Source organism: Nicotiana tomentosiformis, chromosome 4 (assembly GCF_000390325.3).
Source record: "Nicotiana tomentosiformis chromosome 4, ASM39032v3, whole genome shotgun sequence".
In the NCBI taxonomy this organism is placed as follows: Eukaryota; Viridiplantae; Streptophyta; class Magnoliopsida; order Solanales; family Solanaceae; genus Nicotiana; species Nicotiana tomentosiformis.
Genome location: NC_090815.1, coordinates 101,199,580 through 101,214,756, shown reverse-complemented (window position 1 = coordinate 101,214,756; position 15,177 = coordinate 101,199,580). Strand labels below are relative to the sequence as shown.

Genomic DNA, 15,177 nt, shown 5'->3' with positions numbered 1-15,177 from the left:
CTAATGTGGATGGGCTTCGTGAATTAATTCTTGAAGAAGCACACAGTTCCAGGTATTCTATTCATCCAAGTACCGCTAAAATGTATTAAGATTTGAGGCAATATTATTGGTGGAGGAGAATGAAAAAGGATATAGTTGCACATGTAGCTCGGTGTCTGAATTGTCAGCAAGTTAAGTACGAGTATCAAAGACCTGGTGGTTTGCTTCAGAAGTTAGAAATTCCTGAGTGGAAGTGGGAGCGTATCACTATGGATTTTTTTGTGGGGATCCCACGGACACAGAGAAAATTTGACACAGTTTGGGTCATTGTGGACAGGTTGACCAAGTCAGCTCATTTCATTTCAGTGGCAGTTACCTATTCTTCAGAGAGGTTAGCTGAAATTTACATTCGTGAGATTGTCCGCCTTTAAGGTGTGCCCATGTCTATTATTTCAGATCTAGGTACGTAGTTTACCTCACATTTTTGGAGGGCTGTACAGCGTGAGTTAGGCACGCGGGTGGAGTTGAGTACAACATTTCATCCACAGACAGACGGACAATCAGAGCGCACTATTCAGATATTGGAAGATATGCTTCGCTCTTGTGTTATAAACTTTGGAGGTTCTTGGGATAATTTCTTACCACTTGTGGAGTTTGCTTATAATAATAGCTACCAGTCGAGCATTCAGATGGCTCCATATGAGGCATTATATGGAAGGTGATGCCGATCACCAGTTGGTTGGTTTGAACCGGGAGAGGCTCGGTTGTTGGGTACCGATTTGGTACAGGATGCCTTGGATAAGGTCACGATTATTCAGGATCGACTTTGCACATCTCAGTCTAGGAAAAAGGGTTATGCCGACCGTAAAGTTCGTGATATTGCATTCATGATTGGAGAACGAATATTGCTCCGGATTTCACCTATGAAAGGTGTAATGAGGTTCGGAAAAAAGGGCAAGTTGAGCCCTAGGTATATCGGACCCTTTGAAATTCTTGAAAGGGTGGTTGAAGTAGCCTATAGGCTTGCATTTGTCACGACCCCAAATTCCCTCTGTAGGATATCGTGATGGCACCTAGTCTCTAAGACTAGGTAAGCCTATCAATGCGGAATAATAATAAATATCTGAAATAAATAAACTACAATTAAAACAATTTCAACTCCCAAAACCGGGTAGAAATAAATCACAAGCTTCTAAGAATTTATTCTCAATGTCTCTATATGTCAAGGTCTAAATAAAATATAAGTAAGCAACATAAAATGATAGAAGGGGACTCCGGAGTCTGCGGACGCTGGCAGATATACCTCGAAGTCTCCGTGCGCAGGTAATTCACTGACGTCTAGGCTGGTAAAATGTACCTGGATCTGCACAAAAAGATGTGCAGAAGCGTAGTATGAGTACACCATAGCGGTACCCAGTAAGTGCCAAGCCTAACCTCGGTAGAGTAGTGACGAGGTCAGGTGAGGCCCTACTGGAATATAATAATGGCATGGTAAAATATTTATTAATATAGTAAAATAAAATGACATTGGAAATGAATCAAATAGTATGTCACATTTAATGACACCAAATAATTGCAAATAATATCTCGTGGAATCAAAACAGAATTTCCTTCAAGTTTATGAAAATCACAACAATTAATCGAAAGCAACTATGGCCATAAATCAATATCAACAAGGGCACTACCGAGGTACCGCCTCGTAGTCCCAAATTATAAATAATTTCACAATATCTCATTTCCTTATATCACCGCGGGAGCCTTCACAATTTATTTAAAGAAAATATTTTTTTCCGAAATAGCGTCCCGCGTTTTAGCCACCCTTATCACACCGCATGACTTCTAGTAGTCACCCCTACTAGCCACGCGTATCAAGCCACCCTTATCTCACCGCATGCGTTTCAATACCCGACATTATACCACCGCATGCGTATCAATATCACAATATATCACAATTTGCACCTCAAGTGCCCAATATTTCAATTTTTCACAAAAAAAAAAATCAACAACAATATTTTTCAATAATAAAGAGCTCACGGCTCATGCCACAATAATTCAAAAAAAAAAAAAACTTACGAAAATATTCAAGAATAAATAATTCAGGAAAATAATATTTTAAATTTTTAATACGTTGCTTCAATATCAAATTTAAAAATGTCAAATACTTCATATTAATAATATTTAATTTTAAGAAAATCAACCTTCAATAATGCACAGTATAAAAGAAATCAAGTTTCAATTAAACAAGTAAAACAATTAGCAGAAAAAGGCAAACAAATTTATATATATATATATATATATATATAGAAAAGGCAAACAAATTTAAAATATATATATATCACAGATCAATGATGAAGAATATAACAAGATAAAATAATTTAATAAATGCGCAACAATGATCTACACAATTTAAAAATATAATCTTTCACATTTAGCCCGTGTACACACTTGTCACCTCGTGTACACGACTTTCAACACATTTCAATAATCACATTAATATCAATTCTAGGGAAAATTTCCCCACACAAGGTTAGACAAGTCACTTACCTCGACTTGCTCCAATTTAATCGAGTATTATGCTTTTTCCTCAATTTTCCGACTCCGATCGACTCGTATCTAGTCATAATCAATTCGATACAATCAAAAAAAATTATAGTAATCAATTTCATAAGAAAATATTATATTTTTTCAATAAAATCCGAAATTAGCTCAAAATTTGCCCGTGGGGCCCACATCTCAGAATCCGATGAAAGTTACGAAATATGAACGCTCATTCAACCACAAGTCTAACCATACCAAAATGACTAAATTCCAATAACGATTCGACCCTCAAATCCACAAATCAATCACATAGGGTTTTCGAATTTTTTCCAACTTAAATGACCAATTAAATGTTAAAAACCGTGATGGATTCCGGTAATCTAACCAAGATTGAGTTAAGAACACTTACCCCAATGTTTTTCCTTGAAGATATATCAAAAATCGCCTCTGCTCAAGCTCCAAGTTGTTAAAAATGGCGAATGGGACGAAGCCCCCCTGTTTTTATAACTTACGGATCTGACTAGGCTGACCTCGATCGTGGGGTCCGATCCTGGACCTCGATCATGGGAGTCCGATCATGGAAAGTCCGATCATGGTCCTCGATCATGGACCTCGGTCATGGCCTTCGATCATAGCTTCGACCATGGCCCTCGACCCTGGGGCTCGATCACAGCCATCAATCCTGGCTATCGATCATGGCTTCGATCTTTATGTCCTTCGATCACTGGCCTTGGTCATAGCTCTCGGTCCTGGGCCTTCGATTAGTGGCCTTCGATCATGGCTCTCGAGCCTGCCATCGATCATGGATCTCGAGCCTGCCTTCGATCCTTAGGAAGTTCGATTTTTTGACAGCATTTCCAACAGAAAATTGCAGCAGCTTTTGCAGCAGCTGTTTAAGTCCCGTTTGATCCGTTAACCATCCGAAACTCACTTGAGGCCCTCGGGACCTCAACCCAATACACCAACAAGTCCTAAAACATCATACGAACTTATTTTAAACCTCAAATCACATCAAACAACCCTAAAATCACGAATCACACATAGATTCAAGTCTAATGAACTTTAAAACTTTCAATTTGTACAAACAACACCGGAACTTATCAAATCCAATCCAAATGACCTCAAATTTTGCACGCAAGTCATAAATGACATAACGGAGCTATGAAAATTTTCAGAATCGGATTTTGACCCCGATATCAAAAAGTCAACCCCTCGATCAAACTTCCCAAAAATTCAACTTTCGGCATTTCAAGCCTAATTCTACTATGGACTTCTAAATAAAATTTTAATCATGCTCCTAAGTCCAAAATCACCATACGGAGCTGTTGGAATCATCAAAATTCTATTCCGGGGTGATTTGCACATAATTCGACATTCGGTCACTATTTGAACTTAAACTTTAAATTTTTCATCAAAATTTCATATCTCGGGCTAGGGACATCGGAATTTGATTCTGGGCATACGCCCAAGTCCCAATTCATAATACGGACATACCTGAACTGTCAAAATACTGATCCGAGTCCGTTTGCTCAAAATGTTAACCAAAGTCAACTCAATTGTATTTTAAACATCTAATTCACATTTTAATCCATTTTTTCACCTGAAAACTTTTCGAAAATTTTTTACGGACTACACACGCAAGTGGAGTAATGGTAAATAGTGCTTAGATCACATAATTAATCATTAAATTTAAAGATGATATTTTGGGTCATCACAGCTTTGCCACCTTGTTTATCAGCAGTTCATCCGGTGTTCCATGTGTCTATGCTCCGAAAATATCATGGTGATCCGTCCCATGTGTTAGATTTCAGCTCAGTCTAATTGGACAAAGATTTGACTTACGAGGAGGACCCGGTAGCTATTCTAGCCCGGCAGGTCCGACAGTTGGGGTCTAAGAGTTATCCTTCAGTTCGGGTGCAATGGAGAGGTCAGTCGGTAGAGGAATCTACCTGGGAGTCCAAGTCGGACATGCGGAGTAAATATCCATACCTTTTCTCTAGCTCAGGTACTTTTTACTAACTCCGTTCGAGGACGAACGTTTGTTTTAGAGGTGGAGAATGTGATGACCCAAAATGTCATCTTTAAATTTAATAAGTAATTCTGTGTTCTAAGACCTCAAAAAGTACCATTTATCATTCTTCGACTTGCGTGCACAGTCCGTACATTTTTCCGAAAAGTTTTTATGTGAAAAATGGATTAAAATGGGAAATAGAGCTTTAAAACTCAACTAAGTTGACTTTGGTCAACATTTTGAGCAAACGGACCCATATTAGTGTTTTAAAAATTCCGGTAGGTCCGTATCGTAATTTGGGACTTGGGCGTATGCCCGGAATCGAATTCCAAGGTCCCTAACCCGAGTTATAGAATTTTGATTAAAAATTAAAAGCTTGAAAGCTTAATAATTTCTAAGAAATTACTGATGTTGGATTTATTGACCTCGGGTCCGTATTTTGGTTTCAGAGCCCGGTATAGGTCCACTATAATATTTATGACTTGTCTGCCAAATTTGGCAAAAATCGGAGTTGATTTGACGTGATTCGGACGTCCGGTTGTAAAAATATAAGTTTTAAAATTTTCTTGAAAACTTCCTTTGATTTGGTGTCCGATTCATAGTTCTAGGTGTTATTTTGGTGATTCGATCGCGCGAGCAAGTTCGTATGATATTTTATAACTTGTGTACATATTTGGGTTGGAGCCCCGAGGGCTCGGGTGAGTTTCGGATAGGCTACGGGATTATTTCGGACTTAGAAAATTTGGTTTTCTGCAAACTTCAAGCTTCTGGTGTGTTCTTCTTCACGTTCGCGAAGGTACTCTCGCGAACGCGAAGAGCAAATTGGGTTGGTACGTGTTGTGCTTCGCGTTCGCGACATAGTGACCGCGTTCGCGAAGGCTTGAGGTTCAAAGCTTCGTCTTCGCGATAGAAGCCTCGTGTTCGCGAAGGGAAAGAGACTGGCCAGGAAAATTAGCCTTCGCGTTCGCGAAGGGCTTCTCGCGTTTGCGAAGGCCAAGCTAGGCAAGCTTCACGTTCGCGAAGTAGCCCTCGCGTTCGCAAAGAGTAAAATTTGACAGCACATAATTGTGCTTCGCGAATGCGAGGCACTGATCGCGTTCGCAAAGGGTAAAAATCCCAGAAACAGAACTTAAGTTCTGGAAATGGGGTTTCGACCAATTTTCAATATTTTTCCATTTTTGAGCTCGGGTAGGGCGATATTTGGGCGATTTTTACGGAAAAATATTGGGGTAAGTGTTCCTTATCCTATATTGATTATATTTCATAATTTCATACTCATTTATATCATGAATCCGTGAATTTATGGAAGAAAAATCAGATTTTTATAAAATCTTTCAAAAACAAAAATTTAAGATTTAAAGTTCTATTTGATATCGGAATTGGACAAATTTGGTATGGTTGAACTCGTATCGGAACGGGTGTTCGAATTTCGTGAGTTTTTCCGGGATTTGAGACGTGGGTCCCACTGCCAAATATTTTAATGAATTTCGGACTTTTATCCGGAAAATTTATAAATTCATATGGAATTAATTCCTATGATTAGTATTGAATATATTGAATTGTTTGTGAATAGATTTGAAGCTTTCGGAGGCAAATTTAAAAGGAAAAGTTGTGTTGGAAATTGCAAAGCGAGGTAAGTGTCGGGGTTAACCTTGACTTGAGGGAATACAACCCTTACATTATTTGTTAAGTGAATTGCATGTAAACGACGTATAGGCGAGCTGACGAGTGTCTATACGTCGTCAAATTAATTGTTTCCCTGCTTACTTGAAAAATCACAAATTATTTTTAATCATAAATTAATTATTATAATAATTGTTTCTCTCTTATTCTTTGCAAATATAAATTTTTGAATTCCTGCATTAATTGTTACATGCTATTTGAATTATGTGCCTTAATTGTTATTTGACATTTAGTATAATAAATATTAAACTGCCTATTTGCTCCCTGATTTCCATAATAATTTGCTATTTGTCATTGTTTGCTCCATAATTAAACCATAATTATTGTATGTTTGTTGTCTTGAAATTTTATATTAATTGTTACATTTATTGGGAAAATTTCTTTTATAAGAATTGGTAAATAAAAATGTTGGAGGAGCGGGTTGCACGCCGCAATATGATTAATTATAATGAATATATTAGAGAATCGGGTTGCATGCCGCAACAGACTTATTAAAAGTCTATATTGGAGAATAGGGTTGCACGCCGCAACAGACTTATTAAAAGTCAATATTGGAGGATCGGGTTGCACGCCGCAGCAGACTTATTAAAAGTCAATATTGGAGGATCGGGTTGCACGCCGCAATAGACTTGATTAAAATGAATATGTTGGAGGAGCGGGTTGCACGCCGCAACATAACTGAATGTGAATATATTGTGAGAGCGGGTTGCACGCTGCAACAGAATTAAATGTGAATATATTGTGAGAGCGGATTGCACGGTGCAACAGAATTAATGGAAATGATAATTGGTTATGACTGCTGAGTTGCCTTCAATTATTATAAATGAATTACCTGATTTATTTCTATTATTGTTGTTGTTACTAATATTGCGTACAGGTTAATGTAAGTGAACTGCCTTAGCCTCGTCACTACTTCGCCGAGGTTAGGCTCAGCACTTACCAGTACATGGGGTCGGTTGTACTGATACTACACTCTGCACTTCTTGTGCAGATTTTGGAGTTGGTCCCAGCGGCGTACCATACACTTACTCGGATTTCAGCTATCAGAGGAGACTCGAGGTATAACTGCATGGCGTTCGGAGTTCTGAAGTCCCCGTCTATTGTACTTTAGCTGTGTGTTTATTTTCAGACAGCTTTATTTTATTCAGACTTTTATTTGTATTTATTCTAGAAGCTCGTGCACTTGTGACACCAAATCTGGGATGGTATTTAGACACCGTTATTATTATGGATTATTTTAAAATTGCTTCCGCATTTGCTTCCTTGTTATTAATAAATTTAAAAATTATTTTAAAAATGGATAATGTTATTCTAACGTTGGCTTGCCTAGCAAGTGAAGTGTTAGGCGCCATCACGGTCCGGAGGTGGAAATTTTGGGTCGTAACAGTAAAAGCTTTGTGGGGTTATGACATTTATGTGGTTATAAAAGTTTCTCGTTAAGGATAAAATGAGTAATAAAATTGAATTATTTCAAAATTTATAAATATGTCATTTAATTTGGAAGACTAAAAAGGGGAAACAAACAATTTATCTGCATGCTAAGCGTCATCGTCTTAAATTCTTAAAACAAGACCAGGATTTACCACTTTGGCTAGCCATCCTTTTGCCCCTAAATTATCTTGGGATGTTTCTGTTATAGCAAATCAAGAAAGTAAATTGAAGGACCAATTTAAAGTAGAAGTTTCTGGATTTTATCTAAAAGAATCTTAAGCAAGCTTAAGCCCATTAGAACAAATCTTAGGAATAAGCAACTTCTTGCGTTGCTTCGCAGTTGGATACTTAATGCATTTTTTCAGCACAGAGCGTCCATAAAAGCTAATTGAAGTATAATTTGTCAGTAGATATTTTAACAGATAATTAAGAAACCGCAAATTGTTTAATTGCACATCTATTTTTATTTAACCACAATAATACTTTCTTTTCCCTATGTGAATATTGTCTAATAATACATCACAAGTGATAAGAAATTAAGCAGATATTGAAATATACTGTTTCTTATTTCTCCGACTGTGGCTATGGAGCAAACCTAAAATCATCAACAGTAAAATCAAAATTCAAAGTTAAATCCCTGTGCAATGCTCCAGTCTCAGCAGGCTGTCCCGTAAACGGAGTAATGCATATTCAATTATTAATTCTTCCTTTACAGCCCAGTGCAGGAACTTTCAGCAATTGTCTATGACACTCTCTCAATTCATTTTCCTTTTCGCTTAGATTCTTTTCGAAATTATCTGTTGGTTTTCAGAAGAATGGCCAGCAGAGGTCATAGCCGGAGAATTTTCCGGTGGATTCTCTGACCAAGTAAGCAGATCTGCTGTGTGTGACTTTTCTTCAATGCAAAAGACTTCTGAATAGTTCTGGAGAAGAATCTCTCTATATTTCCACAAATTTTAAGCTTGGCCAATTGGAATGCTTTCCTTTTTCCTTGTTCTTTACTTCTATGGATAGTGAGACATTGACTCATTGACTTGAAGTCGTTCTACCCGTATTTCACAAGCTGAGAAAATAAACTCGCAAGACTTGTAATGATTCACTACACTATAAAACTCTACCCCTCCAAAAGTTCATCAATAACCAAGACAATCAACTGAAATTTATCCTTTAGCCATAATGAAGGTTCACAGAATATTTTCTTTCCTTCAGTTTTTTACTCTCTTATATCTCTTCACAGTTTCTTTTGCTTTTACTGAGGAAGCAACTGCTCTCCTAAAATGGAAAGCAACTTTCCAAAACCAGAATAATACCTTATTGGCTTCATGGAAACTAAGTCATGTTGGTTCCAAGAATTCTTCCAGCGTCGGAGCGACAGGTTCTGATGCATGCAGGGGCTGGTATGGAGTTACATGCTTAAATGGAAGGGTCAACAGGTTGAATATTACAAATGCTAGTGTTGTTGGCACACTCTATGATTTTCCATTTTCATCTCTCCCTTTTCTTGAATATGTTGATCTTAGCATGAATCACCTCTCTGGCACAATCCCCCCTGAAATAGGTAAACTCACTAATCTAGTTTATCTTGACTTGTCGATCAACCAGATTTCGGGCACAATCCCACTACAAATCGGGTCACTAACAAAGCTTGAGACCCTTCATATCTTTGACAACCAATTAAATGGTTCCATTCCGGAAGAAATAGGTCACCTAAGGTCTCTTTCGGAACTAGCTTTGAATGCCAACTTTCTTAATGGTTCAATTCCTGCTTCATTGGGGAATTTGAACAACCTGTCTTCTTTGTATCTTTATGAGAATAAACTTTCTGGCTCCATTCCAGCAGCAATAGGGAAACTCGTTAATCTTGTTGTGGCTTATCTCGATACAAACCAGTTAACAGGTCATATTCCTCCAGAAATAGGTAACTTGATCAAAGCAAAAGTGTTCTATGCTTTCTCTAATGAATTGTCTGGTCCCATTCCTGTTGAAATTGGAAAGATGAAGTCACTTCAGAGTTTAAGCTTCCACAAAAACAATCTTTCTGGTCCAATTCCCCAAACAATAGGTGACTTAACTGAGCTCCAACTCTTGCACCTTTACAATAACCAACTCTCTGGTTCCATTCCTAGTAAGTTGGGGAATTTGAAAAACCTCACTGATCTGCAATTATCTGGTAATGAACTTACTGGGTCAATTCCAGCTTCCTTGGGCAATTTGAGAAACTTGCAAACTCTGTTTCTCCGGGACAATAAACTTTCGGGTTCCATTCCACCAGAACTTGCCTATTTGGATAACTTGGTTGTGCTGGAAATGGATGAAAACCAATTTTCAGGCCATTTGCCTGAGAATCTTTGCCAAGGTGGAAAACTTGAGAACTTCACGGTGAATAGTAACAAGCTGTCGGGGCCAATTCCACGAAGCTTGAGCAAGTGCTCGAGTTTCAAAAGGGTTCGCTTTGATAACAACAGTTTCACTGGGAATTTAACTGAATCTTTTGGTATCTATCCAGAGCTTCAGTTCATTAATTTGAGCGACAATGATTTTCATGGTGAACTCAGCAGCAACTGGGAAAAATGCAAGCATTTGACTGATCTGCGGATAGCCAGAAATAACATTAGTGGCAGCATACCGCCAGAGATTGGAAACCTCAGAGGGCTACTAGGACTTGATCTTTCATCAAATCATTTGGTTGGGCAGATTCCCAAGGAATTTGGAAAATTGACCTCTCTAGTTAATATTTTTGTGCAAAACAATAAACTTTCTGGCAGTATACCTGGGGAATTTGGGTCACTAATAAAGTTAGAAACCCTTGATTTTTCAGGCAATGGATTTAATGGGTCAATCCCGATGTTTATAGGAGATTACATGAAGCTGATTCACTTGAACCTGAGCAGCAACAGATTTGGCCAGAAAATTCCGACGGAGATAGGAAGGATAACTCATCTTACTGTGCTTGATTTGAGCCATAATCTTCTTGTTGGAGAAATACCCCCTCAATTGGCCCATTTGCAGGACTTGGAAATCATCAATCTTTCCCACAATGACCTCTCTGGCTGCATTCCTAAAGAATTTATAAGTTTGAGTGGTTTGCAGGATGTCATATTGTCATACAATGAGTTGGAAGGTCCAATACCAAATAATAAAGCTTTTATGAATGCCTCATTAGAAGGTAATAAAGGTCTTTGTGGTAATGTAACAGGATTACAGCCTTGCGAAAGTCCATTTTATAATTATGGCCAATATTTTGGCAAATAAAGTCAATCTCACATAAGTATAAGCATTTTTGCAAAGTGTAGACTTTGTTGGTAATATATTCTTTGGGACCCAAAAATATTGCATTGTGTGGCGGATATTATTTGCACAAGTTGTATCTCTTCTTTTATACCTAAGAGACCAAGACTTTTTTGCCTATAAAAAGGAAAGCCATTAGTTCATTTTAGACACACCAACAAGACTTGAGTCTTCATTTCTTGTTTCTTCCTTTTCTCCTTTATTAAGAGTGTTTTGTATGAGAGTTAGTGTTGGAAGCACTTGTGTGAACCCTTTCTTTAGAGTGATCTTGTGAGGTTATTCTCTTAGGGTATTTAGGATTAATTAGAGTATTTACTCTAATTTTGTACTCTCTTTTTTACTCTTGTTGGTATAGTAAAATTGTTCCTCTCCACTTGTGGACGTAGGTTACTTTGACCGAACCACGTTAAATTTGTGTCTTCTTTATCTACTTTAATTGCCGTTGTTATCAACTTCCATTGTCTTTGTTATTGTCATTATAACGTTGTTTGGCTAAATTTCGCACTACCGGAATTTTCGATCCTAACAAATTGGTATCAGAGCCGGATCTAATCGGGTTAGTTTCAATAGTCAAAATGACTCTATAACAAAGACCTATGTTGAAAAATTTCACCGAAGTGCAAACTTCGAAATGTGGCAATTAAAGATGGAAGCTATCCTAATTCAGGATAGCTTAAACTTGGCGTTGCAAGGAAAGAAGTAGAAGCCGGATAAAATGACAGATGAGGAGTTTGTCGTCATAGACAAAAGGGCAAAAACATGTATCATTATAAATCTCTCTAATGTAGTTTTACGTGAAGTTTCTGTAGAAACCACAGCTAAAGGCACGTAGGAAAATTAAAAACCTTATATATGAAGAGGATGATGAAAAATAGACTTTACCCGAAGCAGAAGCTTTATACAATTCGTATGGGCGAAGGTACCTCTATACTATCTCGTCTTGACACCTTTGATTCCATTCTTATGGATTTGAGTAATATAGATGCTGAAATTAAAGATGAGGATCAAGTCGTGTTACAGCTTTGTTCTCTACCTCCATCTTGTAAGCATATAAGAGATACTATGCTTTATTCAAAGGATAATATCTCTTATAAGGATATTAAATCTATCTTAAAATCAAAAGAACAGATAAATAGTGACATTACTAGGGAAGCTAGTGGAACTCAAGCGAAAGTTGGCTTAGTTGTTAGGGGAAAATCCGACTCCATATCCAAATACAATAATTTAGAGTGTCGTTATTGTCATAAGAAAGGTCACATTATCTTTAAATGCTATAAACTGAAAAATAAAGAAAAGCATAAGGAAAGAAAAAATGAGCACAAAAATACTGACATAGCCGAAGCTAGTGTATCAACTGATGAGATTGAGGGAACTATATTTTTAGCAACTGAAACTAGTTTCAGATCAAACAATGAGTGAATTTTAGATTCCGGTTGTTCATATCATATGTGTCCTAGCGGAGACTTGTTTTCTACATATGATTCAGTTGCAGGTGGAGTTGTCCAACTAGGTAACAATGTTACTTGTAACGTTATTGACAAAGGTACAATTCGAATCAAAATGCACGATGGTGTGGTGAGAATTCTCACTGATGTTAGACATGTTTCTATCTTGAAGAAAAATCTATCTCTTTGGGTACTATAGAATCTCTTGGGTGCAATTACGCAGGTGAAGGTGGAGTTCTGAAAGTTTCTTATAGTGCTCTTGTGATCATGAAAGCATACAGATTTGGTTCGTTGTACACTTTATTGGGATCCACTGTTATAGGCCCTACTACAGTTTCGGTATTAGATAACTTGTCTGATTTTGATGACATTAAATTTTGACATATGTCCATTGGGGTTTTTGCGGAGAATGTAGAGCAAATTTACTATATCAGCCAAAATTAAGTCAAGGTGGAGATTTGTAATTATGGCCAATATTTTGGCTAATGGAGTCAATATCACATAAGCATAAACATCTTTGCAAAGTGTAGACTTTGTTGGCAATATATTCTTTGGGACCCAAAAATATTGCATTTTGTGGTGGACATCATTTGCACAAGTTGTATCTCTTCTTTTACACCTAAGAGACCAAGACTTTTTTGCCTATAAAAGGGAATGTCATTAGTTCATTTTAGACATACCAACAAGACTTGAGTCTTCATTTCTTGTTTCTTCCTTTCCTCCTTTATTAAGAGTGTTTTGTATGAGAGTTAGTGTTGGAAAGCACTTGTGTGAACCCTTTCTTTGGAGTGATCTTGTGAAGTTATTATCTTAGGGTATTTGGGATTAATTAGAGTATTTACTCTAATTTTGTACTCTCTTTTGTACTCTTGTTGGTATAGTGAAATTGCTCATCTCCGCTTGTGGACGTAGGTCACTTTGACCGAACCACGTTAAATTTGTGTCTACTTTAATTGCCGTTATTATCAACTTACATTGTCTTTGTTATTATCATTATAATGATATTTGGCTAAATTTCGCACTACCCGGGTTCCCGATCCTAACACATTTTCTGTGGTGGAGAAGCACTCAACACGTAAACTCATCCTCGTCTCTGTACTTCCTGTTATGGGAGCACTAGTACTTCTCTGTACTTTCATTGGTGTTCTGCTAATGTGTGATGAAAGAAGAAGAGTTGGAGACATTGAAAGACGGGATTCCAATGATGTTGTTGATGTTGATGAAGATAATGGTTTGCTCTCGATATCCACGTTACATGGAAGTGCACTGTACTGGGATATCTTAAAAGCCACAAAAGAGTTTGATGCAGTGTTTTGCATCGGGAAAGGAGGGTCCGGAAGCGTTTACAAGGCAAAGCTTCCATCATTTGAGAATGTAGCTGTAAAGAGACTTCATTCTTCATTTGAGAATACACATCTCAAAAGCTTCATGAATGAGGTAAGGGCATTGACAAGGATTAAACATCGGAACATTGTGAAACTCTATGGCTTTTGTTCTAATGCAAAACACTCTTTCTTAGTTTACGAGTACGTGGAGAGAGGGAGTTTGTTTAGTATCTTGAGCAATCAAGTAGAGTCCAAGAAATTGGATTGGCTTAAGAGGGTGAATATCATCAAAGGTGTTGCTTTTGTTTTATCTTACATGCACCAGGATTGCTCGCCACCAATTGTTCATCGAGACATATCAAGCAATAATATTTTACTTGATTCTGAGTATGAAGCTTGTGTTTCAGACTTCGGAATAGCTAAGCTTCTCAATCCAGAATCATCCAATTGTACTGCACTTGCAGGCACATATGGCTACGTTGCACCAGGTAAGATTTTCCTCTTTATCTTGTCTCAATTCATGAATTCAAGGGGAACTCTCTACTGTTTTTATCTCATTTACACGTTTAAGTAGTTAATACTTCTTTGGGAACTGTATTTTTTCAGAGCTTGCCTACACAATGAAGGTTACAGAAATGTGTGATGTCTATAGCTTTGGAGTATTAGCATTGGAGATAATCAAGGGAAAGCATCTTGGGGAATACATTTCTCTGCTAGCAAATTCATCGACTAGAGATCATGTGCAGCTTAGCGATTTGCTTGATGAACGTCTTCCAAATCCTGAAGATGAAGTAAAAGAGGTTTTGGTTTTTATCATCAAGCTAGCGAGCTCTTGTTTGCTGGAAACTCCAAAATCAAGGCCAACAATGCACTTCATCTACCATATGTTGTCAATGGATCCACCTGCTTATCATATAACCTCCATGAAGGCGAAAAGCTTCCTCGAGATATAAGGTGTTTGTGTATGGAAAAGAGCATGTTTTGATGCCAAGTGGTTGTGAAGCAAGAATAAGAAATTAGTGAGAAGTTCCAAGACAAAATTATTACTGGGACTAGTATTTGTGTGTTATTAGTGTGCTTAATGCTTATTTAGTTTAGTGTTTCAACCTGAAGGATTCTGAGCTCTCGTACCAGAGTATATATAGACGTGCAATATCATGTACTATATACTTCAATTTTCTCGTGCCAATAAGTAATAAACGATTTTCATGTTTGCTAAGTACTAATGTTCGTTGTATTACTTTGCATAGTGTTTGACCCAAAAAAATTATCTTTGGCTAAACTAATTAAATGTATTTAACGAGGGGTTAAGCCTAGTTAATAATAATAACTTTAGATGTGTATGTAATGTATGGATATCAATAATGGAAGAGGAATATCAAGCGTTTAATGACAATAAATGGCACTAAAGTAAATAAGGAGAATGATTCACCAAATATTGAATGAGGTGAATGATTCCTCTTCTGACTATGATGAA

At 37.3% G+C, this 15,177-nt stretch overlaps 1 protein-coding gene and 1 long non-coding RNA gene across 2 annotated transcripts; one reads left to right on the top strand and one right to left on the bottom strand.

The window, feature by feature from the left end:
- Positions 1-1,163: 1,163 nt before the first annotated feature.
- On the bottom strand, positions 1,164-3,666 carry LOC138910669 (uncharacterized). The gene is made up of 3 exons (XR_011415816.1): positions 2,927-3,666; positions 2,524-2,592; positions 1,164-1,342 (listed from the first exon to the last, which is right to left on the bottom strand). It is a non-coding gene; the product is annotated as an uncharacterized lncRNA (long non-coding RNA).
- A 5,149-nt stretch (positions 3,667-8,815) lies between these two features.
- On the top strand, positions 8,816-14,832 carry LOC104096384 (MDIS1-interacting receptor like kinase 2-like). Its single transcript, XM_009602746.4, has 6 exons — positions 8,816-10,889; positions 11,913-12,326; positions 12,423-12,473; positions 12,599-12,714; positions 13,420-14,188; positions 14,307-14,832. The coding sequence occupies exons 1-6, from the start codon at positions 8,819-8,821 to the stop codon at positions 14,651-14,653; spliced, it is 3,768 nt and encodes a 1,255-aa protein (XP_009601041.2). The 5' UTR covers positions 8,816-8,818; the 3' UTR covers positions 14,654-14,832.
- Positions 14,833-15,177: the final 345 nt, after the last annotated feature.